Source organism: Cygnus olor, chromosome 1 (assembly GCF_009769625.2).
Source record: "Cygnus olor isolate bCygOlo1 chromosome 1, bCygOlo1.pri.v2, whole genome shotgun sequence".
NCBI lineage: Eukaryota > Metazoa > Chordata > Aves > Anseriformes > Anatidae > Cygnus > Cygnus olor.
The window spans coordinates 136,625,268-136,652,876 of NC_049169.1; the positions used below are offsets into that span (position 1 = coordinate 136,625,268).

Below are 27,609 nucleotides of genomic sequence, written 5' to 3' on the forward strand. Positions count from 1 at the left end.
GGTGTCTGCCCACATAAAAGCTTGGAAGGCAGTGCCTGTTTGATAACTGTCAGTGATGGTGGTAGGGGGTCCTACTTGTGATTTGCCACATTTTGGCAGAGCAGGGTGCTGAGGAAAGATGAGATATTCTGTATCTTTCAAATGGCTGCCATGGTCTTCCTCCCCTTCTTTGTAAAACTAGCCATGGACATCCAGAAAACACTTAGGAGGAAGGAATTAACTTTATTTCAATGCCAGATGTGAGATGGATTTCATCTTCATCAATTGCCCCACTATTCATTGCACTAGCTTGTAAATGCTGGTCATCCTGTCCTCAGCATTTGTGGGCAACCCTCAGGTGAGAACAGGCCCTTTCCATTAAGGAAAGAATTGTAGTTTTACATCACGCATTTAGTGAGCCTTCAGGCAACAACATTAAATCAGACCATGACTTGGGTGATACAGTGATGGCAATGTGTTATAAAATAGCACTTTTTCAGTTGTAGTATGTTTTACCATGATTCAGCAGTAAAGTTAACAGGCAAAACTACAATGATCCACATGCAGCTCAACATTTTTTGTACTTTAGCTTGGTGCATCTTTAAAGACATGCACTTTACAGCATTGTTCCCATACAACATTTTGATGGTGTCCTCCTTTCCTAGGAAGCAGGGTTGTATTTATCTGCTACTGCAGAAGATTAGTTCTGTGCTTTTCTTTTGATTTTTAGAGGAAATAAACCAGTTCTGAGTTTTCTGTGTTCCTTTCACTGCATCCACAGAGTGGTCGAAACATTCTCAACTGAAAGTTTCCACTACACTATCCTTTTGAGAACCCTTATTTTCTATTCTGATCCTTATATTTCAGCCAAGAGATGTATTTGTTTTAGCCATTAAAGAAATAAGTGACATCTAATTAGCTAACTGGAACAACTAACTCTTAAAGTAGGTTATCAGCCTTTTTCTCCCTCTGCATACAACTCAGACTAATTTCTTGTGTTCTAAGAACACAAGGTGTCCTGCATTACCAAAATACTTAAACTGAACATACAAAAGCTGAAGCAAACCCCAAACAGTAGAAACACTTTGAGCTCATCAGCCTGGACAGCACAGCCTGTAACTACAGTGCCTTGCTAGTGCAACACACTTACCATTTCTGTACAGGTTAGATTCTATTTATTTTGTACTGCCAATGCTGGAGATCACAACATACTTTTCTGCCAGAGTGATGGTGGTATCCGTGCAGCTTGCACTTAACAAGGTGTGGTTCCTTTGAGAAAGTAACAAGGAAAACCTGCTGACTTGCATAACCACGTCACCTGCTTTCTCTTGATACCTTTTCCTCTCCTCCAAAAAAATAGAGAAATAAATTGTACTTAGAGAGTATCATTAGCCCAAAGCTTAGGAGGGTGTAGGAGAATGAAAAAATTCTCTGCCAAAGGTCAGTTCTTCAACTCTGCCTGCTACTGAGAAACATCACTGCAAATTGGTGCAATTTTGCCCAAGCATAGAGATTTCCCACTCCCAGTACAACTGATTTCATAACAGCTATTTGGATTCAGGCCATCAGCCACACTGAAAGGAAATACTCCCCATACTGTAGTTTTGGCTTGACTTCCAGCTTACAGCCTGTTTTCCTCAAATGGTTCAACCACAGATCGGTTATCAGATATTAGTGACATTTAGTACAGATGCATTAAAGATTCATGACCATGAAAATGCTCAACCCTTGATTCGTGTAGTTTTGACTAAATAACCAGATAGTTGTGTGCACAACCAATAGCCTAGCATGTTGTAATGGACCATAAATTCACTGCACTGAGGGCAAAGTTATAGAGTACAAGAAGCTCTGGTAACAAAATGACCACACAGTTGATTAAACCCAATTGAAGTACTTTTTCAATTATGACTACGTCTGTCTGTTGAGGACACCAGATGTAATCATCTAATGGGATTACTACCAGTAGCAAGACATAGGGGAGGAGGGTTACAGATAACCCACATCAGATTGATGCAAAGCCACACACAGTGTTGCTGTTTCCAAGTAAATTGTTACTGAGGCTTAAAGCCTAAGCTCCTTTTAAGCTAGAAATGCATTCACGAAGATGAAATTGCAATGGCTTTCTTTCTCTGGAAACCCCATCAAGGTTTTTGTCATAGTGCTTAGATCACACGCAGAGTAACAGCGTTAGCCTATCTCCAAGTTTCTGTTTTGGTGATGAATTTATCTTTGCCTCAGTGACTCACTACAAATAAATACTACACACACAAAAAAGTTGTTTTTGTATAATATTTTAAATTGTGAAATGATTAATGAGCAAATCAGATTTATTTAAGGTGAAATTAATGTCCCTGCTGGTGAGAAATGACAGATTACACTATTTGCATAGTGCAACCTTCCTCATAAACTATAAGGACAGATCTCGGGGACATGACTACAATAATGAGCTTTGGTAATGTCAGTATGGAAACAACTGTGCTCACTATCATTATTAAGCCTCTAAGTATGCCCAGCTTATATCAGATATCACTTGGCCTGGACATTCATTAATATCATTGTTTAAACTTTTTTTTTTATAAGGATTCTAACATGCCAAGACACCCAGTATCACATGTCTTTGAAACAGAACATACATTTCCAATTAAACATTCATTTTCTTCTTTATAACTTCTAATTCTTCTCATGTTTTATAATAGATGCTTTTCCCTAGGAACCTCACTGTTGGTTCTGTCAGTTTTGAGACCAACTAATTTTAGTTTCTCCTGTTTACAACACATACATTACTAGCAGACGTACGGAGCAGACAGGAAATCCTGTACACCCAGCTCACTGTCTGAGCAAACCCTCCCTTTTCTCAGTTTTTCTTATAGCAAAGACTCCGAGAATGTCTTCTAAAGACTATTGCAAAAAAAAAAAAGAAATCCAGAGTTGTTCTTGGTCTAACTTCCTAGCCTTCAAAGAACCTCTCAACAAGTAACTTAACCAAGTAGATATCGAGATCCCTATCAAGGGAAGGTCCCAGCAGATAAGAAACATGGTCTCTGAGGACAGACAGGCTCACTAGCTAAAACTGGTAGAGACTGAAACAAAAAAAAAGCAGCAGCTGAAGGCAGGAAGGATTTCATGGCAGAAATAACTTGTGCTCTGTCCGACATCACAGAGGCTACTGGTGGACATACAACAGCCTTGGCATAGGCCACTTCACACTAATCTGTCATTTTTCTTTCTTCCAAAGCGAGCAGAGACAAGGCTCCATGAGGCTTGGCATGAGCAAGCACCCTTGAAGTCCCTTCACTTGGTAGTATACCCCCAATGTTTCTTACAGCCTTACGCTGTTTGTGATCGATGTCTGGTGCAGAGAGCAGAAATGTCCAGGACCGTGCACAGAGCTGCAGGGAAGACCTAGTCTGAGGGTGATAAATCCTTGCTCAGACATTTGGTTTGCACATTGGCAGACTGCTGGCTGGGACTGACTGTGGTGACCCCACACAATTAACTCTTCACATTGACCCACAAATAGCCCGGCTTCAAGGACAGCACTCCTGACCATCCCATCCAGACCAGGTGGAGCTCATTTCACAGCTGCCACAGTGCACACATGACTGGATTAGTTATCAGTTAAAAATCAGTTCCAAACAGCCTTAGCCCTTCAAAAGTTGTATAACCTTCAAAATGTTTAGTGGAGCTAATCCACAAATTTATTGTGAGGCAGCAGGAGACACATTTAGAGGATGCAGCACGTGAGGGGGCAACTGGTACAGTGTGTTTTCTGTACAACAGTTAGAAGAAAGGATGGCAGTGCATACAGTTTAACACAGGCCTTGAGCCTGGTATCAGATTAAGTACAACAAAAAATATAGGCACGCTGCTTTTAAACACCAGTAAAATAATACTTACACGCGTAGGAACTTAATACAGCAGTAGGATCCATTCTGCATACCCAGTACTGTAGGATCAACCACAACTTGATTGCTGCTTTAACAGGCACCCTAGAGACAGCTCTGCAAATTTTTTGTGAGGTAGCAAGAGAAACATTCAGCAAGTAAAACATTCCTTGGGCTGGAGAAGGGCCAGGTCAACAGAACGCAACTGAATTAAGGCACATACCAGGCTAGTTGGTTTAATTGCTGCCTTACCTAATAGTGTCTCTACCTTTGCTATCAAACAGGAGCAGCTGAAAATCTCTTACATAACCCTATACATGTTCAAGAACTGCCCTAAAGCTGACACTGGTGTGACGTCCACGTAGCATTGGTCAGTGATTGACTGCACAATCCTGTGCTTGCAGTTTTGGAAGCCACTCCTGAAAATAACATTTTCTCTAACAGCTTTCAAGATGACACTTCCAGATAACATATTAAATGCTTTATTAGCACAACTTAATCATGCATATGCCCTTATTCTAAATCACTGAGTAGCTTACTCTACAAAGGTAGAGTCAATTAGAAAAAACATGGATTTGGTCATGGCTTTGGTAGCCACTTATTAGTATCAATTATTCTGGCAATGTGACTCATACATTATAAAAATTACTTCACCACAGTAAGCAGATAAAAAGCACTACAACAATGATATGAAGGGTTTGGACTTGCCCTTGTGGAGAAACTACAGTTTGTCGAATAAATTGCTCTTCCACTCACCTAGTGCAGGTTGAGGACAAGATGAAAAAGACTGAGGGGCTGGCAAGTGCAGAGACTCATTGAGAGTGAAAATTCTTTCCAAAAAAAAAAATATCTTTGTTTCTTCTCCATCTCGCTCACCCAGTCCCTTGACATTCTGATAAAACAGTTAATAAATCTATATTTCTAGTTAGTCTCACAGGGATATAAATAGCATAAATAAATAATAGACAAGAACACTGACAAATGGAATAATATATATAACTGATGCAATGGGACAGAAGTAACACGCAACTCATGGCAAGTCTAGGCAAAGAGTGAGTCAGGTTAGTACTGGTACATAATCCTCATGGACCAGTTTTAGAGACTAAATATGCAGACATTATCACGGTTGTATTTCTAGCAGCTAGGTGCCTGAGAGTAAAGGTAGCACAGCAGCCATGCATTCATCAGTATCTGCCCAGTATTCAATCATACCAACATAAATTCAGTATTTCAAAAGTATTTGTTATTTTGGTATGTCTTCGATAAGTATTTGTTAACTCTTATGAACATTAAGGAAGCTTAAGAGTGTATCAGAATCTGTGACTGTGATGTGATTTAAGCACTAGAAATGTAATTAAGAAATAAAAAAAAAACAACCATAACCAAAACCAGTAGTGTGGATTATTGGAACTCCATTAATTAAGACCAAAAGTTTGCTGATCAAAGTCTGAAGTCCATTTCAAAAGGACACTGACTTAAAGCAACTAAAATGACAAAGGGTAGACATTACTTATCTTTCAATATAAACTCAAGGACAATCACAGTACATACTCTGAAACGCAAGAAAAAACAACCAATTTTTATCAGCTTTTAGTCAGCTCCTGAAAGTCAGTCTTGCAAATACAAGCAATCAGGCAAGCTTTAAGTAGTCAGCATCACAATACTCTCCTAGAAGAGGAGAAAATAACGGTGACTGCAGTATTTAGGCTTCTAGAAGCCACTATAGAGTCTGCTGGTGTCCTAGATTCTCATCTGAAACACAAAGACCCCTAGAATATAATTGGTAGAGGTATATTGATGTACAGTGAATACAGATCAGTTGATTTAGGTTGGAAGTTAGGAGACATTTCTTCTCAGAAAGAGCAGTGAGTCATTGGGAGGTGGTGGAGTCATCGTCCCTGGGGGTATTTAAGGAAAGGTTGGATGTGGTGCTTAGGGACATGGTTTAGTGGGTGACAGTGGTGGTAGGGTGATGGTTGGACTAGATCTTGGAAGTCTTTTCCAACCTTAATGATTCTGTGATTCTGTAATTACTATAAAAGTGACGTTCTTTAGGTTATCACATCAGCAGGGTTTTTGCAGTATTACCTCAGCCATAATAAAAAAACTTTAATAACAGTATTGGGCATGGCATAATTTATATTTGTGACCATCTTAAAATATTAGTTTCAACTCTTTTAAAGTTTCCTTGTAATCCAAAGGCCATCGTCAATAAAGGCTTAGAAAAGCAACAACAGAGGACATGGTGACACCCACTACAGTCCCCAAGTACATCCACACTACCATCATCAAGTTGACTTGAACTACAGAAAAATTTCTGAATGGGTTTTAAAACTCGAGTGTGCTGTAGCAGGCTACTTGCAGCAGGACAGTGTTCACCTAAAGGCATCACTATCGAGCCCACAGACAGTCAAATGGACTGGAACACGTACAGCCCCAGGTTACCAATGGAAAGAAAAGATCAAGTATCTACTGACTAGACAAAGGACTTTTTTTTTTACTAGCATCCATGCCACCATGCATCTCATTGTGTAACTGATCAACAGCAACCAAGCCCCACCCAACCGCTCGCTCACACTCCAGGAGAGAATCAGAAGAGCAAAAGTGAAAAGTTGTAGGTTGAGGTAGATAGTTAACTAAGTGAAGGGTGGGGGGCGTCAAAGATGGTCACACCACTTCCCACAAGCAGACCAATGCCCCAACAGTCTCAGAGCAACAGCTACCTCAGAAAGATGAAAGTCCCATGATCTACTGTTACGCATGATGTTACATGACATGGAGCATCCCTTTGGTCAGCTGGGGCAGCAGTGCTCCCTCCCAGCCTCTTGCTTACCCCCAGCTTACTCCTGGAGCAGGTCAGTGTGAGAAACAGAGAAGGCCTTGAGACTGTGCAGGCACTGACCAGCAACAACTAAAACATCGGTGTGTTATCACTACTGTTTTAGTCACAAATCCAAAACATAGCACTCCATGGGCTGCTACAAGGAAGGTTAACTCCATCCCAGCCAGACCCAGGTACAAGGACACACGATGCAGTATTATTTCAGGGATTCAGCACTATAAAGATTTTGGAGAGCTTTGATGCAAAACCAAAACATATCTGAAACAATACTGCAAAGTGTTAAGGCTAGATAAAATTGCACTGAGCATTTATTTACTGGGCAACTGTAAGTACTAGTAGTTTTAAGAAATTGTGATTGGGTTCAGCTGGCTAGCTGAAAGACTTGTTTCACATTCCCTCCCCACGTTGTGGAAAGTAAGCATTTGCAAGTAGCTTCAAAAAATTTTTAGGCTTTGAATCAACTAATTATGTTACTGCACTTTTATGATGTTGTACGAAGACAGTGCTGGATACGGTGTGTTAGGCTAAATGATCAAAGCCTGACAGACGAGCAGGGCTTGGGGGAAGGACGCTTATCTCCTCTGACCTCAGAAATTGCCCTAGACATCAGGGGAGCTTATAGAATTTAATCGTCTCAGGCTGGGATATCAAATCTGGTCTTGCTGCCTTCTTTGGAGTGAAAAAAAGATATTCAGCACTCCTTCCCCTTCCCACATCAACTGACAATAGCTGTTGGATTTTTCTAGTAGGAATGCTTTTTGATGACCGCCACTGCCTTAACTGCTTCCACACATGGCAATGACACACTGCATTCCTAGCATGATAACTTCCTCAGAGTAGCATTACAAACTAGCATTTCCCCAGTTACATATATTAATCATCAAGACCCCCCCACATCAACCCCAGCGGAAATCCACAGGATATGTTGTGGAAATACCATACTAGTAAGAACCTTCATCCCGAGCTCAAAGACATTGGTATTGACAGCCATTAGTTCAACTCCTTGCAGGACTGCAGATGGAATCACACACTTTTTCTTCCTTCCTTAAACATGGTGTTATCATGGACAATGCATCAGTATTTGAGAGCAGGCTAAAAAAACACACGTTTATGAATAGGCATCCCACCAGACTTATCAAATACTTGCCATCAACATTATACCGGATTTTAGTCAAATCATTACTAAAGATAAGTTTATCTTCAACAGATCGGTTTCTAACACTCCAGCAAAGACTGTAGAAAAATTAACTCACCAACAAAAGCAACTGCTCAGAATTCAAGAGACTGGTGGTGTTGAGATGATTAGATAAATCAGCTGAGGTTTCAGCCTCAAAAACAGTGGTGAAACTCACAAGAAAAATCACAAACTTGAAAAGTAACAATCTTTAAAAACCCGAATTGCCAGGAAGAACCTCTCTTTTCCTTCCACATCTAGAAACAACAAAGATTTCAGCAGTGTGGTCTAGCAAGAAACATCTTCCATGGAAACATGGATGCACTCAGCCAGCTGGGGATCCAGCTGAGCTGCAGCACCAATATTCTTCTGAAGCACTCCAGGAAAGGGATGCGATTTGATTTGAGGCATCAGTGCGGGGAAAACTGCATCTGAAGGCTATAGATAAAGAGCACATACCCTGCTGAATTAACAGTGGACATAGCTGTACATCAAAGACTGTCAAGATGAGTGGCTGAGCCTCATTATTCAAATGCGTTTTTCAACAAACAGATTCTCATAGAACACTTACATAGATTTTAATATACTGACATATGAAAACAGCAAATTCAGTTCACTGGAAACAGGTTTTTTTTAATTTTACCATAAAAAGGCAAAATAAACTCTTTCACTGTAATGTTATAGCTTTTAATATTCCTGAGCTGCATTTTAGAAGCAAAAGTATTCTTAAATGGATTTAACAAGAGACACTGCAGCCTTACTTTTCAACACCGCAAGTAAAAATAATTTAGCAAGAAGGCCCCTTTTCCAAAAGACAATGGCTAGCTCTGTACGTACCTGAAAAAATGCTTCCGGTGGCTCTTTGCCACCTGGAGTAATTCCAAAGCCAAATATGTTGACAAAACAACAGAACAACTTTTCAACCTTTTTACCACTGCTTCTTACCTCCTACATCAGTGTGCCTTTCTTACATGGAAAGTATTACTATACAAATGGCAGTACATGCCAGAATAATTTGGGCCACACAGCTTGGCACTATACAGACATATGAAGGAATCATAGCAGTTAAAAAGATATCCTGTGTATCTTTATAGTCGGCTTTAAGAACCATACGAAAGTCTTGCTATCTGGCTCAATCAGCAAAAACTCTACTTTGTTAAATGCAATTTCATTAAGTGCACCAGAAAGCGTTTTAAATCAAATCTGTATGTGATAGCTTGTAATGTCCGGAGTTCCTACAACTGGCACCCATGTACTTCTCAAACCAAATTAGGTGATGAAGAGATGAAAAACTAAATTGGCTAAAATTAAGGTTTAGAAAACTGAAAATTGAGGATACAAGTTGGCTTTTAGCACTGTAGGAACTCGAGCACAAGCACAGGTGATTACACCTACATTGCGGTAGAAACCTAGAAAGAGACAACAGAGCACGAAGGAACTTAAAAAAAATCAGGTATCTATTTTCTTGATTTCAGGGACTATATGCAAATTAGGCATTGGTTGAAACAGAAGCGTTTTCTTACAGCAGTCACACCAATGAGGTCTCATTTACAACTTTCTGGCCCTTGTGTCCAACCACAGCCTTTCCAAACAGTCCAGGCCTCCACTACCCACTCCAGGTACTCCGTTGCTTACTCAGTGATCTCCTCCTGTACCTTCGCTTCCTGCTCAAGCTTCTGCGACTACGACTTCTCTCTCTTCTGTCTCGTTTACGTTCACTACTGCGAATTCTTCCGTAACGTGAACGTCTGGGGCTTACGCTTCTTCGACGAGGACTGTGACTTCGTCGAGGACTGTAACTTCTGCTAGAGCGTCTGTAATACCTCCTCTCCTTCCTGCGCTTTTCATCCTGGTAACTGCCCCCATCTCTTCTGTGCCTGCTCCTCTCTCGTTTACCCTTACTGTCATCAGTGTTTATGCTACTACACGAACGGCTTTTCCTTCTCCTTGCCTCTGTGCTACGTTTGCCCTGCTCACCATGTGAGTCCTTCCTGCAGCTATTCTGGTCGTAGCTAGAGAGGCTCTTCTGCTGCTGGTTACTGGCAGGAACACATGAGAGTACTCCTGAACTTCTTTTCTCAGAACACCTCTCTGAGTTTGTGGTATGAAGTTTCTGACCTTCTTTGACGTGAGCTCTGTCATGAATATTGCCATTCAAATACTTGCACTGACTCTCAGGGGATGCTACTTCTCTTTGAGAGCTTGACACCAGTTTGCCTGTAGCAGCCTGTCCTGAGGTAGAAGTGATGCAGCTGGATGACACACTGTGGGGAACACCGCTAGCAGTTTTCAGCAAGTCAGACTGAGAGGCTTCCGTTTCTTCTTTGCTTTGATGAACTGCATCCATTTTCTTGCTCAGAAGATTGTTCAGTAGTTTCTCCCTTAGTTCCTTTTCTTTTCTCTGCAGACCCAGTGCTCTCTCTTTTTCTTCTTCCACCCGTCTGAGCTCAGCTTCCTGAAGCTTTCTTCTTTCCTCTAGTTGCTGAAGACGGATCTTTTCTTCATTTTGTTCTTGCTCCAAAAGCTTTACAGTCTGAAAGATAGTCACAGGGAAAGCAAGAGTAAAGAGGAAAATATTTATAGACTCACTCATGCTTCCAAGTTGTACCGTAACACAAAAGCAGCAATCTGGCAAGAAAATAAGATGTCTTACAAACAGAATGTAACCCTCCCATTTTTCTCTCTCAGATAAAGTTCAGTCATTACGGATCCTTACAAGAATAACATAGAAGCTATCAAAACATACAATTTGAAATATTAAATTTCTCAAGGTTGATACTTGAAGGTTTCAGTCTAACTGAAAACATTGATTTCTCTAAGAGGTTTGCAACCTGCAACTCACAGACCACTTCACAATGGGTCCTTAAAAAAAAATAAATACTCATTATGTAGAAACCGATTCTCATGCTGTCAACCACTTTACAAACTCATGATACTAAAAAAAAAAGGTTCAAACCCATTTTTTTAAATTCTGTTCAGCTTAGTGCACTCCTCAGAGTTACTGACTGAAAAACTATTTTATCTATTTCAGAGAAACAAAGCTACACAGTCTGCAAGAAGTATTTCTCCCTTCTCCTAACATATAGCTAACCACTTAGCACTGTATGAGCTCTAATTCAAAAACAATCCTGAGGTACACCGGCATCAAGGAATAAAAGTGTATTTTGCCACACAGTTTTTCACTGCTGCAGAAAATACTTAACAAGCATTACGTTACGCCCTAGCACAACTTTATCCGTATCTTAAGCAAACTCCACCCTGTTTTAGTGAAAAAAATAGTTGTTAGAGAGACGGGATCTAACACTCGAAATTTCAACTACTTTTCCTGTAGAGAAGCCTCTCTGCACATTTTCAAACATCAAATAATGAAACCCCTTTTTAAAACTGGAAAGAATAGTTAAAAACTGCTGAAGGCCAGAAGGGAACAAGTACCAAAATCCGTATTAGAAATAAGGAGTCTTGCATCTTACCTTCTGTGTTTTGTTCACTTTATCATGCTTACACATTCTTTTCCTTGACTTGAGAGCAAGGCTGCCAATTGGTTTACTTGCTAAAAGAATGTTATTTGGGACTTAAGGTTCAAGTTCACTTTTCCATTTACCTATACATGCATATTTTACCAAGGGAGAAATACTGTTTCATTAGACTTTTTTTAATTTTTGATCTAAGGAATAGCAGCTAGAGAAGTATTAAATCTGTTGTTTAATGAACAGCAATCCCCACCCCCTCCCACGTCAGTAAAAGGCTTTGTTCTGATGGGCTCTTCGTTAGCTGCTGAAATAAATATTGAAGTTACCTTTGCCCTGCTTAGCAGTTCTGCAATTAGTCTAATGGACTGAAGATTTCTCTGAGCTAGCAGGAGCTTCCTTTCTTCTAGCTTTATCTTCTCTTGCAGTTTTTTCTGCTCTTCAGCTTGAAGTTTTTCAAGTTGCTTTTTGTTTCGTCGAAGTTCACGATCCTTCTGTTTCTGTTCTCTTCTGCGCAACTTCTCTTCTCTTTTTCTTTCTCTCTCATATTCTTCAAGCTCTCTCTGCTTCCTAAAAAGAGATTAGTATTTTTAGCTTGTCTAGAGCAGGTACAATTTTAGACTCCTGACTATATTACAAAGTATATTTTGTACTTTAAGTGCATTTGTGTCTTCATAAGTCTTGGTGGCTACTGGAAAACTGAAGTAAAAAATCAAAGTGAATTTTTTATTCCTTATTTGTGATAGGAAAGTAAAAACAATTTTGTATCCAAACAAAATATGGCTACAGATTTTTTTTTCATCACAGTGAGAAGAAAACTACCAATCCAACTGACACGTGCATGGTTGATGGATTTCAGCTCAGTCATTAAGACAAAATGGTGGCTTATGCAAAAGAATGTGGGTTTCTGAGATCACACGTCTAATGTCATGATTATTACGAAATTGAGTAATTTGCAGTTTTAGTATTTTGAACTGAATGTAAGTATTAGTGATGATCTAAATAACCTTACTGAGGAAATTAACGGTTTTGTTCAGTAAGATGTTTTACCTCACACTTAAAACAAAAATTAAGCAGTAACAAGTTATGCCTATCAAGGCAACCGTACACCATACAATCTGAAAAAAAACTGCATTAACATTTATAATATTCTGAATAGCTGTTGTACGATATTTGTACCTACATTCATTTTCTTAAAATAACACTAAAATGTGCTTGTATCCCATTCCTTTACTGCAAAAACACCAATGTTCAGGGCAAATGAGCTCTGTTATATCAGTTACTTACTAGTAGAACAAGTGCATGTGTTTCAAGATCTTAGAACTGTATATTTACCAAAAAAATTTAAACTATTCTTCTTCACATCCAGGTCTCAACCCCTGAACCCTATATCAATAAAAGGACTACAATACTCTCACTCAGTTTTAAATGAGTAACTTCAACTACATGATCAGAACTTTGAAAGGAAACTTGTATTTAGTTTTGTGGGTGTTTTTTTTTTTTTAAATCTGCTGATGCAAATAGGAAGGAGTTTTGCCATGCTGTACTGGTGAAAACATAAAGAAGAGCCATAAACAAGAAGTACCTTTCTTCCTCTTTTTGTTTTTCTTCAGCTTCTTTCTCTTTGCGTTTTTGTTCTTCTCTCTGCTTTTCAAGCTCTTGAAGTTTTTGCCTTTCAAGCTGACGCTTCTTAATTGATGCATCACTGAGGTGTTTTGTTGAGTCAAAAGAAACCTTTACAGAATACAATTGAAAAGATTTTTAAGTAAACAAACAAAAGAAAAAAACCCAGCAACCAAGTTTTGACCTAGCACAAAGGCATTCAAAACATGAGTACAAGCATAAATATAAAACCTTTTTTCAAAAGCAAAGGGACCTTCTCTTCTGTATGTTTCCAGAACAAACACCAGAGTACTATAAACATATTACTAGGAATTGTCCCTTAATTTCACTGCCTACATGCTAGCACAGCTGCGTACCAGTTTACACTTCTGTATGTTTCTGACATCCAAATGTAAACCTGATGTGGTTTAGGCCCCGGCTATCCAACGTTTTCCACCAGTGTCAGAAGAGGAAAGTGAAGAACTCTTTCATCTCATGGATGCCACTGGGGACTGTACAGTATTAGGTAGAAGTGGGCCTTAGTCAGGCCTCCCTTTCTGTGCAACACTGTGATCTGTAAATTCACCGGGAGAAAAGCACCAGTTTTGTAACATTTAGCACCTGGCTTAAGCTAATGCCTCCTCACCAATTCCAACACAAAAATTCCCAAATTCAGATACACACGCCTCAGTTTGTTCCACTAACAGGCTAAAAGGCCTGGAGAAGCAGAGCTGGACAGTGCCGTGACCTCGTGTGAAAGAGATCTGTCTTGACAGCACAGTTGTGAGCACAGCCCTCCCTCTTTCCTATCAGCCCCAAGGCAGCTGCCAGGAAGGCATGCACAGGAGACCTAAATTTGGGAGCCCTGATCTAGAGCATGTAAGCAACAGTTAGAATTTCACATCCCTTGAAAACGGGAGGGTCAAGGTACAACTATTTCTATGGTCCTGCTGACCTTCTTTGAAGAGGTTACAGTATTTTACTGACTAAACCAAAACTTAAACTAATCTTTGCATGCTCCCAAACTACATAAGTGAGTACTCAAGCTTTTTCCTGAAATACAAGCAAATATTTCACTCAACTGCTATGCAAATGCATGGACAGTCCCCAAACTTATCACAATTTTTCTTCAGGCCATACTCTCACAGATAAAACATCTGAACAGACTCAGCCATGATCATCTCCTGTCACTAGTTTCACTTCTTAAGACAATGGGGTTACAGAGAAAAGATCTGGAAAACTCTGTATGTAAATAATATGAATTAAACACACTGGATTCGCAGGGAACTGTGACACAGATTAGTAAGTTGCTTCAATTTTAGGGTGGCCTTTCTGTACATGAAGTATGCTGAGCATGATGACCTCTGTATTCCATACAGACCACATGGTATTTGCTTCACAATCCTAACACCCGATGGGTAAACCTCATTATCAACACAGGGATCAAAAACGAAGGCTGTCCCTCTCCCCAAAATTTCTAACCGTCAGCTTGTACAAAAGAGAACAATGCACTGTAAAGGCAGCCCTCCCATGACAGTGAAATATGTCTGGACTTACTAAGGATTAGATATTTTATGTGAAATGACAAGATTTGCAGATACATGTTACTTTATAAAAACCACTTAACAGGTAATGTTCATATACTTGGCCGTTCCTTAACTGTTCTCATTTCGAGAGCTGTCTTGTTAAAAAAAAAAAAAAGAGCAAAACCTCACATTCAGAGTCTAACAGGACATGTTTACTCTTCCCATCACTCTCCTTCTAAAACTAAGTGCTGGTCCCCAGAACCACATCAACGTCAGCTGTTGTCACCACTACAACAAACTGCAGGTTTTAAGTGCTTCAGAATTAACATTTATCTGTTCGCATTTTCACATGGCTTCCCATGAAAAAATCCCCCCGTTTCTCACCTTTATATTGCAAGCCACAGCTTTGCCATCATCGCCTTTGAACATCAGCTTCATCCCTCGCAGAGCGTTCATGGCCATAATGAAACCTGCATACTCCTGATATTGCACATAGGCTTCAAAATTCAAATGGCCTCCAAAACTGAAGGTGTGGAAATTTCTGCCAGTCATTTCTTCTCTGTAAGGGTCCAGCATGGGTATGTCCACATTACGTATTTCTCCAAATTTTCTGAAAACTTTTATAAGGACTTCTTCACTTGGTTTTTCTGAGCCAGAGTCCTTTGCTGCAAACCACTTACAGGGCAAGCCTTCCAGATGGATGGTATCTGGCCTTTCGCCTGGCAAAGTTTCATTCATATCTTTTGCATCACGGAAAAACGAATCCCAGTCATGCCTGGTAGGAAAGTCAATCTTGTATTCTGCAGCGCGGACTTTCAGGATGTCAGAGAAGCCGCTCAGCTTTATTGTTTTGCCATCGAGGCACGCCAGAAAAGACTTGACCAAACTTTTGTTTTCGACCTCTCCTTCAAACCGGATGAAATCCATCGTGCTTTTAGATATCCGCAGAGTGGAAAACTGATGGGTTTGCACCATCCCTTTCAGTCTTTCCATCACTTCCCAGTTCGAAATAGATTTTCCCGGTTGTTTCAGCTGAGGAAGTGCCACACTGATGGTCATTTTTGTAATGGGCTTAAGGTACAACCCACAGGGAGCACAGAGCTCTACAGCTTCTGATGTATCATGAACTATTGTTGCAGCAGCCATAACACAGAAAAAGCATAAAGGATAAAAAAAATAAAGATGCAAGTTTAAGTTGTAGGCCAACAGTAGTCAAACAAAACAGCCCTTATCCGTAAACAATCGAATTCTTTGGACATTTAACCACTCCCACGTAAAACCAAGGTCTCTTAATACAGGAGTCAATTAGAGAGTTAAAACCGAGCAGTACAAACATGTTAAATTACTTTATAACCACCAGAACCTATAAACGATTAAACCTCAGTAAGGCCTCAGAAAAAAAAAAAAAAAAAAAAAAGGAGCTGATGACAATCTTAGGGGTAAATGAGGTTGGTATGTGATGGCTCACAGAGCAGCTACCCTTGTTTCTCAGGAGGGAGGGGAGGAAGAGGCGCGACGCCACACGGCTCCGCGGACTACTTAACAACAAGCAAACCCCGCCGGGGCCGCGCCGACGCAGGGGCTCTCCACACAGAAGCGCTCGGGTGCCGGCCACCTGCAACGACACAAACGCACGGCTTTTAGCGAGGGGCCCGGGGGGCGCAAGGGGACCTCTCCGGCACCGACCGGCACCGGGGCCGTGCCCGGGGCCCACCCGCCCGGCCGCGACCCACCGCAAACAGCCGCCGGCCCCGCGCGCAGCCCCCACCGCTTCCGCTTCCTGCCGGGCTCGCCGGCGAACTCCGACCGCCTCCTGTAGCTGCCTCCGGAGGGCTTCTCTAGCTCTCGGCGGACTTCCTTCTCTATGGCAGCGCCGGGAGGGGCGGCGGGGCGGGGGGGGGGCTGGCGGCGGCTCGGCGCGGCGCATGCGCAGTTGCCCGCGGTCGTTGGCTGTCGGGCTGAGGGCTGAGGATCCAGCAATTAATTAATTAATTAATTAATTATGGTTAAAAAGCAGGCAGTATCACATTCACTATTTCTGTGTTCCCTCTCAGATTTCACCGCCAAGGCCTACATACGTTATTTGTACCACACGATTCTGGTAGCTTGAGCTCTCTGTGTACACAGACCCAGGCTCTGTGAGGGAATCACCCGACAAACCAGCAGGGGGAATGGCCCAAACCAAGAGGCGCAGCTTGGCTGCACGAACATGGGGGGGCCGGTGCTGCTTACGGTGCTGCAGCACGTCCAGGCTGTAAACACGGGGCTGGGAAGTCTGCCACAGGACCTACATGGTCAGCTGGAGGCTGTGCTGGATAACCTGCAGCACCCCAAGCAGCAAAAGGCACGCGAGTTAAAACCCAATCTAGCATTCAGTGTTACCTCAGGTTTGGGTCCTGCCAGGTTTTGAACTGCTTGTTCACGAGGGTCTGAGTCTTCCCGAATCCTGGGCTGAACATACTGCGCCTTTGCTTGCATCTCAGATACCCTCAGTATGTCTCAGTAGGGCCAAACCCCTATGCCGGGGAAAGCATTTGATAGGCCAGCAGATCCTCAAGTACAGTTTTTATATGATCATATGCTGTTTTTCAGATAATGCGACATACCAGAGCTTCTCACCGCAGCTTTACCTTTGGCGGATAGCTCATACTTGTGTTCAGCGCAAGCAAAGGATGCAGAATTTGCCATCTCTGTGCCAAGCACCATATAGGCATGGGAGAAGACTTGCCACCATTCCCTGTGTCACTGCCCTGCAGATTTAGGCTCCCGTATTCTCAGAGAACCCCAGTCTCAACACTGGGACTGTAACTGCTTGCCCTCGACTCCCTCTCTCAATTTCCTGCAGCAGGTGCCTATCCCACAGGCTGCTCCCGCTGCCCGCCTCCTGCTCTTACCCAGTGCCTTAACCAGTACAGCACCTTCACAGAATCACAGAATCATCTAGGTTGGAAGAGGCCTCCAAGATCACTGAGTCCAACCTCTGACCTAACACTAACAAGTCCTCCACTAAACCATATCACTAAGCTCTACACCTAAACATCTTTTAAAGACCTCCAGGGATGGTGACTCAACCACTTTCCCGGGCAGCCCATTCCAATGCCTAACAACCCTTTCGGTAAAGAAGTTCCTCCTAATATTCAACCTAAACCTCCCCTGGTGCAACTTTAGCCCATTCCCCCTCATCCTGTCACCTTCTTGCACCCGCTCCAGTATTTCAAAATACCGGATCCCACCTTGGCTAAACTCCCACCTGCTGAGAAACCGAGAGTGAAGTCACCTTCAGCATCAGACTGGTGTTAACCACTGTGTGGAAATAATGACTTCTAAGCATACATGAAAACACTCAACACAGGAGGTTGCTGTCAGTCCAGCGGTCACAGCAAGACCGCAGCTGTTGTGCAGATGTGCTGTTTCATGTCATGGATGCTGATAACTGCTGGTCCTGTTCTGTATCTTGCATGGAAGTATTCAATCCATGGTTCAGTTAAGTACCAATGCAAAGGCAGAATTGGGAACTGCTGCTACTATCCAGCGCTTGGAAATAGTTCATGTATTATAGCTTGAGAGCACTGGCATGGGCCATCACATCTTCTCCCACAGACTTTGACGTGGGTGTGCGCAAAGCAGATCCAGTTACACTCCAGGGAGTTTCAATAGCAGCACAGTCAGACACTGAACATGGCAAAGGTTTTTAATCCTGTGCGTAACCACAGCCCTACCTCCCGGGACTATGCCAGAAATAAATATTGTGCGTTTTTAAAATGAGAGAGTAAATCAATGCCAGAACTGAGGTTACCAAGCTGTGACATCAACTATAACCATAACAGTTACTTTCATAGACTTAACATAAACATAAACATAGACATAAACTTTCATGGACTGATTTTCAGATACACTCAAAGCTGAAAGAGATGTTACAAACATCATGTTTAAAGATACTAAAAAACATGGGGAAGAAGTAGCCATAATGCAGGTGACTTTCGAAAGCTGTAATCCATGCACCAATACCGTAGCCCAGTGAGGGTAAACAGTGTGTCTACTAAATTGCAGTTGCCCGTGTTGCGCAGGGCAGATGGGTAATTTTTATTTTTATTTTTCACTCTATTAAGATGCCTAAATGAGTAAATGAAATGACTCCCTTTGGGTTTCAGAGTCTCAAGTGAAGGTCAGGAAAAAGAAGTTGTGATACATGCCAGGAAGAGGAAGGATGAACAGGCAAAGTAAACATCAGTAAGGGACAATATCCAAGTGCCACAGTGTCTGCAGATCTGTTTGTTGCTGTAACAGGTTGCCTCTCCCCAGCTCTGACATTGTTTTGGGTTCACCTGGCAAGACTTCGGTAGCGGAGGGGTGTGGGGGTGGCAGAGGGTGGATGGGGGGAAGGTGTTTTTAGTCTTTTTTAGTTCTCACTGCTCTCATCTGTTAGCAATAGGCAATAAATTACATTAATCTCCCTTTGCTGTCTGTTTTACCCATGACGGTAATTGTTGAGTGATCTCCATGTCCTTATCTCAATCCAAGCTTTTTTCATCATATTTTCTAGCCCTGTTCTCTTGAGGAGGGAGAGTTGAGAGGGCGGTGTGTTGGAGATGAGCTACCTACCGGTGTGAAACTGCCACAGACAGACATTGTGATACAGATGTTAAAAATATCTAGTGTGTCTAAAAGCTTGTTGTTTTTTTTTTCTTTGTTAGTTTGTTTTTCTGACTTGAAAGTATGGTCTCACAGAATACATCCCTTCTGCTTATAAACTTTTTCTCATTTGCATCTTTAGTAGTTACACTTTGAATTCCACAAAAGTTCACCAGAGGGAGCCCTTGTTATTCACATATCTGTAATACATCTATATACTCATAAACACAATTAAAATAGGTTATAAACAGCAGATTCTAGGTTTTGTATTCTTGCCTTAATATAGACCATTCTTCCTTTCTTGAAAGAGGATATAATTCTCCTGGATATACGTGGTCTTATCTGTGTACTTCTGCGCTTCCTGAAATGCACCATTTTCTTGACCTTAATGGTCACATATGGTAGTGCATGCACTATGTTACGTGGGTGTTTATATAAAATAAAACAACAACACAGTATAATTCCATTTCCTTTCCATCTTCCTTCCTCTCAAAAAAAAAAAAAAAAAAAAAACAACAACAACAACAAAAACCACTTTCTAGTTTAAAATTTAGTCGTATCTGTTGGAGAATGATTCATGTCCCATGCTCACCTAAATCTTTCTCTTTTTTAATGTCCGGAACTACTCCTAGCATGTATCTTTTTAAAAACAGAGAGAACACCTGGCACCCCTTGGTTGCTTTCAATGTGATTTCTGATTTCTGTTGTCACTGAACAGAGAACATCTTTCTGTTCTCTCTCACACTGAAGGGAAAGCAGCAGGATTCACTGTGCAATTGAGCAGTTTATGAGTGCATTTGAAGGTAGAGGCAGCAGCACAGAAGACTTGGATTAAGAGACTGCATAACTGCTGAAGAGCCATTGCAATGTTTTCAGGCTCTAAATAGCCTCTACTCACAAAGCAAAATTAAGCCCTGAAGTGGGTGGGAACAGAGAAAAGCGTGTATAATATATTGTTTTATTTCCTACAATCAGAAAGTGTTCCATAAATAGTTCCATTTCCTTTAATTAACTCTATTGTTTCTTTTTCTTTTTCTCTTTCTTTCTTTCTTTCTTTCTCTTTTCTTTCTTTCTTTCTTTCTCTTTCTTTCTTTCTTTCTTTCTTTCTTTCTTTCTTTCTTTCTTTCTTTCTTTCTTTCTCTCTTTCTTTCTTTCTTTCTTTCTTTCTTTCTTTCTTTCATCTATCTCATTGCTTTGTGTCAGTGCAAGGTGTGAGTATGATGGATTATCTGCTTTGGAAAGAACATGTATCATTAGAAGTAATACATGTGCTGATGCAGGGCAATTTCAGTTAAGTGAAATTGATCATTACTTCCTGTGGCTGGTTCTCCACAGGCCTAATTGGTGTATTCTGTTTATATCAGCAGAATACAACAATATGTGGAGACAGTTTTAGTGTCTCTAACTCATCCTTACAGCAGAGGATTGCTCTTGTTAGCACAGATTAGGAGTCTGTGATACAGAGCAGGCCAGTTCTACTAATGCATCTCAATGCACCGTGCCTACTGCTATCTATGTCACACTAAATATCAGTGACAAAAATACCTGCTTTTTGCTTTTGCTGAGGAGGAATTAGCATCTGTAGTGGTACTGATTCGTGGTCTGGTTGAGCCAATAGCGCACTGTAGCCTAATCAACTTAAAAAACAGATTCAAAGTGCAAAGACATTCCTTTACACTCACTAGCAGATTTATGTTTTAAATAGTTGTGGTGCTATGATGTCAGATGCATTACTGATTATTTCAGTTTTTATAAAGCCACTCGTGAGATAGTTTCAAATGATCTCACTCTTCAATAGCTATCACCTAAAATAAGTACAAATCTAAAAGATTAGGATTTTTTTTCTATGTTTTTCCATTCCCTATTTAAGGGAAAATACATGAATGTGATTCAAATTAACATTGGCAAATTAAGTATTTCCTCCACGATATTATATGTTACATATTGATGTCACTAAGAAAATAATCTGATCTCTTTATGCACCCTTTTAAGTCCAAAATTTCTTAGTAATTTATGAAGTAAAATGCAAGAGCTGTTGGCCTATCTCTCCATCTATTTCTGAAGCAGAGAATGGCAATGAGTTAATACTGGTAGTCTTCCTCAGCAGTACATTTGCATTTGACAAAGGGAAGAATGCTGTAAGATTCAGTACCAATGCATCCCAAACATTATTTATTTTATTTATTTAGACGAAACTAAGTGAGCACAACTGCAGAACTGCGAATTTTTGAAGAGTTTTTAAGCAGACAAGATTCCCTCTGTACATTCAGCCTGCCCTCCCCAGCTGTTTCACCTAGTCCAGACAGGCCAGAGTCATTTGATTGCTCTGGCATAAGTCTGCCTTAACTATCTGGAGACTATCAATTCTGTGCTTCAGCAGCAATGCCCATGCACCAGCCTTGCTTCCCAACACACACATCAAGGGAAGTCAGATGAATAGATGGCAGAAGGCCGGGCTGAGTTTTTGTCATCATTGCTTTTTGCTCCTGGCAATCTTTCTTCCTCATTTTCCAGGGACTGTGAAATCTGAAAAGATAAACAAAGGGAGGATGACCGAGCCAGATCACATTTGATTTGCTCATAACACTACTTTTTTCTTACTGCCAGATACTTTCAATATATCTCAGAATGAGCTTCCAGGGCTTGGTACCTCTTAAAAAGTGCCTTATAGTCATTTCTGTTGACCACATACCCCGTTTATATGAAGATCCACTTTAAGACAGCTTCATAAAATGAGTAATCATCAGGCAGCCCAGACCACTGACCAAGTCTTATCAAAGGTTGTTTCTGGCCCATAATATGTGTAAACTTTATATATATATATCCATATCTGTATCTATCCATACCTATATCTAAACAAGCATACATGTTTACACACTATACTATACATACTGATTGCCCTGAGTTCCATCTGCAGCCAGCAGAGGCACACAGGTTTATGTAGGAAAAGTCCACAGTGGCTAGATCACCCTCGGGTCTTCTCATGATTCTGTGCTAGAGCATGGTGAGCCGCCCTAGGATGAATTGGTATACACTCTCTTCCCTTCTTTCCCCTGATGTATCTGTAGGTAGAGAGACAATTCTGAAGTATGAAGATTAGAAAAAAGCCCTCCTAGTCAGAAACAAACTATGAGGTTATGTAGGCTGATATTGATAGCGATCAACTTCCAGCCAGAGGCTGAAAGCTCCTCAAGAGATAAGGTTGTTGAACTTAATGCAGATGAGCAGCACGGTTAAGCAGCACTGGTTAAGCAGCAGTGTTCTAACTGTGAGTTAATTGGTTAATTTGGGAAAATCATTCCATGATAACTATTTGATACAGTTTCCTATATCAAGCTCTTTTGAATTTAGCTACCATCAGGTCAGGCTGGTAAATGTAATGCTAGAAATGGGGAGGTACACTGGACAACAGTCAAAGCAGCATGACAGTTCAATTTGCTACCAGAATATGAAAAACAGGTATTTAACATTTAAACAAACAAAACAAAACAAAAACACACACAAAAAAACATGCCCTGGGGCAAGTAAATGAAACCATTTTTGCAAGGTTCATATGATAGAGCAAGAGAAACCAGCTGTTATATGTCCAAGCAACAATTCCTGCAGCAGTCGGTAATATATCAAAACTTATCAATCATTAATTGTGAACCAACTTTATCATAACTGAAAGAACTATGAAGAATGATGAGTGCTGTAAAAAATAAATAAAAAATGAATAAATAAATAAATAATGAATAAATAAAAAATGAATAAAAAAAATGATGTTATATGAAAGTGGCAAAAATCTAAAAATGATAGGAAATAGGGCTTTGTTCTGTTGACTTCAGCTTCTTCAGATTAAGTGTAGCCTTTCTTTACCTGCACCACAGGAAAATCTGACACATCATCTCCATGTAGGATTTACATATCCTGTTAGTGCCTAGGTACTCAGCTGAATCCTGGGAGCATAAAGTATTCTGGCTGCAAGACTCACAACATCGCTGTAGGTAAGCTGTATTTCTTAGCTGGTGTTTCTGCAGCAACTGAATGAATTAAAACTTTTTTTTTTAATTAGTTTTCTATTTAACCTGTACTTTCTTGTTCTGTTTGCAGTAATATTATAGGTGTGTTGGGAAGAGAGGACAAAAGGAGAAGGAATTTATTATAGCTTGCCTTATATTTCATACCTTTGGGCAGTAGTAACCTCTGATATAATGACAGCTCCATTAGAAGGATAAAGAAACAGTTTTCTGGAAGGGCTGAAGAAAATTAAAGAATTCTTATCAAGTAATCTTAATTATAAAGGAAGCAATGAAATCTAACTTAACAGTGTATTTTCATCTACATATGCTACAGTCTGATTGCTGTCTCTTTCCTAATTTGCTATGAAATAACCCCTGAAGCACCCTTTGAACCAAATGAAGAAAAAATATATTTAGGTTAGTGTAAGGAGACATAGTTATGAGTTACAGGACATGGTGTAGAAAATGAAAATGTCGCTATGATGAGATCCTTTGACGTATAAAAAGGGGAAATCACAATGGCAGCCAGATTGTTTTGTTCAAAAGACTGTGTAGGAAAAAAATGTTGTCTGGGCAAAGCTGCAAAACCTAAGAAATTTTTGTCTGTAGCTTCGATTGTCTATTTAGCCTGTGTTGCTAAATTTATAGGTGGTAAAATAAATAAGTATCTCTACTATATTTCAGTGAAATCTCCCTGGCTTCACAAGCTTGTAGCATTGTAGAATAAAACAGTATCCTTGTAAGAATAAGCTCTTGAGGCCTGCTAATTTCAGGAGTGTGACAGCTGATAGTAACTCTCCACAGTACACAAAGGAAAGCAATTTAATAGTTGAAAAGCCTGTCAAAAAGACTAAAAATGAATTTGCTTTCCTGACAAAACTTCTGCATAAAGCCATCCTGGCTAAAGGAATTAAGCACAGCGTTACTTAAATTTGGAGTGTGAAGCCATTGCTTTGTATGGGCACACCTACATACAGTACATGGTAGGAGTAAAACACCATAGGTGAGGTTCAAAAATCCACTCTGAAGGAGTCTAAACTAGTCAAAATAGAATTCAGATATGGGTTCTGGGTCTTCGTGTCGGCTCTCTGCAGGAGACAAGCACTGAAGCTCCTTCCCCCAAGGATCAAACAGTTGCTGATTTCCTTTGAGCATTCCAGCAGGAGGATCACAGGACCTTCAGGATTCATAGGTTCCCTTGGCTGAGGTAGAAAACTTGAGCTCATTTCCCATCTCAGCCCGATGGGAATTAAGCCCACAACCAAAATTATCAGGGTGCATTTCTACAATGCAGTTAAAACAGAATATTCTTAACATAGGAGCAACTGTTCACTGGTTACCAACCTGAGGTCTTTGGTTTCCAGCACATTCAGCCTTTCAGTCCAGGCTCTGTGCATCTGAAATGTGGTAGTGTTTACTGCTGTTAAAAGTGATGTGTTTGAAAATCGAAGGAAATTGGTTTTAGCACCTATATTGCCCAACATGCAAAATGTGTTCTGAAGTAAGATACCATCTGTTACCCACATATCTAAAAAGTGAAACATATTCATCAACTCTAGTTGAATATGTAGCTAAGGAACATGCAGATTTCTTACAAATGCCTTGTTTTATATTAATTTTCTCTTGCCTTTTTTCATTAGTAAGAGTTCAGCCTTTATCACATATTACTTGTGTGACTTTGGCAGAATGTACAGTCCAGAGTCTCTGTCCCAGAAACACTGAATTACTCAGCTTTGTGGTGTAAGGTTGCTGGACTCTAGAAGGACTATCTACTGGACCTAGAAGGCTGTGATGTTGAATCCAGCAAGGAAAAATTTAATTGTGAAGGTCTTTCTCAAAGGTCTGATCTCCAGGCATGAGACAGTAGGTGATATTCTACAGCCCACATGATGCTGAGGTCCAAGTCCTTGTGACACTACCTGTAAGAAATACTTAGGGAAATTTGCAGCTGTGTAAATGGTGTTTTTCAGTCATTTCCACCTCAGCTTCATCTTTTCTTCAGGTACTTTATTTTAGATCAAGTACAGGCATCCTCTGCTGAATTCAGTGGTGATGATCAAAGACGACCATGTTTGCGGATCTGTCACTGAAGCAGTTCCTATGAATGCCCCCCTTGGCAGAAGGTCAAAACTGACCTGTTTGATTTTACCTATGGTAGACGGGGATTACAACACCAAGTTGGGGGGAAGTGTCAATCTGACAGAGGGTAGGGAAACCCTGCAGAGGGACCTGGACAGGTTAGATCGATGGGCACAGGTCAATGGGATGAGGTTCAACATGGCTAAGTGCCAGGTCCTGCACTTTGGCCACAACAACCCCATGCAGTGCTACAGGAGTGGGGCAGAGTGGCTGGAAAGCTGTGCAGAGGAAAAGGATCTGGGTCGATGCTTGCCTGAACATGAGCCGGCAGTGTGCCCAGGTGGCCAAGAAGGCCTATGGCATCCTGGCTTGTATCAGGAATAGTGTAGCCAGCAGGACCAGGGAGGTGATCGTCCCCATGTACTCTGCTCTGGTGAGGCCACACCTCGAGTACTGTGTTCAGTTTTGGGCCCCGTAGCACAAGAAAGACATCGAGGCCCTGGAATGTGTCCAGAGAAGGGCTACAAAGCTGGTGAAGGGCCTGGAACACAAGTCCTGTGAGGAGCAGCTGAGGGAACTGGGGTTGTTTAGTCTGGAGGAAAGGAGGCTCAAGGGAGACCTTATTGCTCTCTACAGGTACCTGAAAGGAAAGTGTGGGGAGCTGGGGGTCGGCCTCTTCTCACAGGTAGCTAGTGATAGGACTAGAGGGAATGGCTTCAAGTTGTGCCAGGGGAGGTTCAGGTTGGAAATCAGGAGACATTTCTTCTCAGGAAGAGCAGTCAGGCGCTGGGACGGGTTGCCCAGGGAGGCGGTGTCATCACCATCCCTGGGGGTGTTTAAGGAAAGGTTAGACGTGGTGCTTAGGGACATGGTTTAGTGGGTGACATTGCTAGTAGGGGGATGGTTGGACCAGATGATCTTGCAGGTCTTTTCCAACCTTAATGATTGTATGATTCTCCTCCCAGGCCCTCTCCTTCCCACAGCTGCTGGCTGACCGTGGGCAGGTGGTAACTAATTCTCCAGCCAGAGTTAGAAGATTAATTTCAATCAGTGAAGTTTTCCAGAAGATGTGAAAGAAGTTGTGACCTCAGTTGAAGACGTTATCAGGTGCACTTATCTGTTTTGCTTCTCTCCTAGAGACTAAATAGCACACAGCAGAGACATGAAAAATTGTTCACACCTCTGCTGCCCCCTTTCACAGCCCAACTTACTTAACTATGGAAGAGCTGGTTCTTTCTCCACCTCTTTTTAGGCACTTTTATGTGTGCAGGAAATTGGCTGTGATTTTTAATTTTGCACTAAAGCAAAGAAAATTGCTTGTATAGATGCGTCTTTTAGGAAAGTATCTGTACATAGGATGTGTTGCTCTCTGTTTACCTCCATTTGTAAGCTAAAGGCACAAGAGTTCAAGCAGTGTGCCCCAGAATAACTAGGCTCTAACAGCAACAGGTGAAAAGAATTTATTCTGACTTATGATACAATAGGAAATTGAAGACCAATCAAATACAGACAATGCACAAAGAATTCATGGAATGTTATGAAATTTAGCATATATGAATAATGACCAAGAAAGAAAATGGATATTAGGAAAAAGTTCTTCACTGAGAGGATGGCTGAGCATGGGAAAAGGCTCCCCAGGGAAGTAGTCAAAACACTGAGCCTGCCAGAGTTCAAGAAGTGTTTGGACAACGCTCTCAGATATGGGGTTTAATTTCTAGGTGGTTCTGAGTGGAGCCAGGAGTTGGACTAGATGAACCTTGTGGATCCATTCCAAATCAGGATATTCTGTGATTCTAATATTCAAAATCCAAGTTTCACCTTCAAGATCCCTATGAGGAGAGCAGACTAATAGAGAAAAAGAAATCTAATATAACTTAAACTAATTTCAATGGGGGTTTCTTGAGGAGTGCTATGCATGAGCACTGTAACATAAACAATGGCCCAATGAAAGTCAGAGAGGGGAGTATCTCCAAGTAAGACACCTCTTTTATATTTTTAATTGCTTGTATATTTTATACTTTTAATTAAATAATTTGTATTAATTAGAGAAAATTATTACTATTACTATCTTCATCAGTATTTTTGCCAAATGTTTCTAATTGTTATAAGGATCAATACACCTAAAACTAATACAGAGTTATTCTCTGTAAAGAATTCTGAATATGGACTGTTTTCAATCATCACACTTTCTTACTTCTACTTCGCGGAAAGCCCCAGCATACTTCTCACTTCTGAATCTTCTCAACTCTGACACTTTCAGGTTGTTGTATTTCCTATTAGCATGACCAAAGCCAAGCTGGATGTACATGTTTTTTCATTTTTACTAATGTGGTAAGTTGCTGTGTATCTTATTATCCCAATCTAATTTGCTGCTACGTTCTATAGCTTAATAGATGAAGCACTCTTAGAGGAGTTCATGTTAA

General features: G+C 40.9%; 1 protein-coding gene across 3 annotated transcripts; it reads right to left on the bottom strand.

Annotated features, from left to right (window-relative positions):
* Window positions 1-8,438: 8,438 nt before the first annotated feature.
* Window positions 8,439-16,346, bottom strand: AKAP17A (A-kinase anchoring protein 17A). Of its 3 annotated transcripts, none has more exons than XM_040534653.1 (6): window positions 16,208-16,327; window positions 15,954-16,089; window positions 14,859-15,601; window positions 12,932-13,080; window positions 11,676-11,916; window positions 8,439-10,412 (listed from the first exon to the last, which is right to left on the bottom strand). In XM_040534653.1, the coding sequence occupies exons 3-6, from the start codon at window positions 15,531-15,533 to the stop codon at window positions 9,486-9,488; spliced, it is 1,992 nt and encodes a 663-aa protein (XP_040390587.1). In that variant the 5' UTR covers window positions 15,534-15,601; window positions 15,954-16,089; window positions 16,208-16,327; the 3' UTR covers window positions 8,439-9,485. The 3 variants fall into 3 exon arrangements, with proteins under 3 accessions (XP_040390587.1, XP_040390596.1, XP_040390581.1); XM_040534662.1 differs by having other exon boundaries at window positions 15,943-16,089; XM_040534647.1 differs by having other exon boundaries at window positions 14,859-16,089; window positions 16,208-16,346.
* Window positions 16,347-27,609: the final 11,263 nt, after the last annotated feature.

Bases quoted from the DNA above. Each gene is read 5' to 3' on its own strand.
- AKAP17A (XM_040534647.1), bottom strand. From the start codon at position 15,620: ATGGCTGCTGCAACAATAGTTCATGATACATCAGAAGCTGTAGAGCTC. The intron at 11,917-12,931 runs GTACTTCTTGTT...ATCTCTTTTTAG, and splicing joins AAACAAAAAGAGGAAGAAAG to GAAGCAGAGAGAGCTTGAAG. The intron at 10,413-11,675 runs GTAACTTCAATA...ACTATCTTTCAG, and splicing joins AACTGCTAAGCAGGGCAAAG to ACTGTAAAGCTTTTGGAGCA.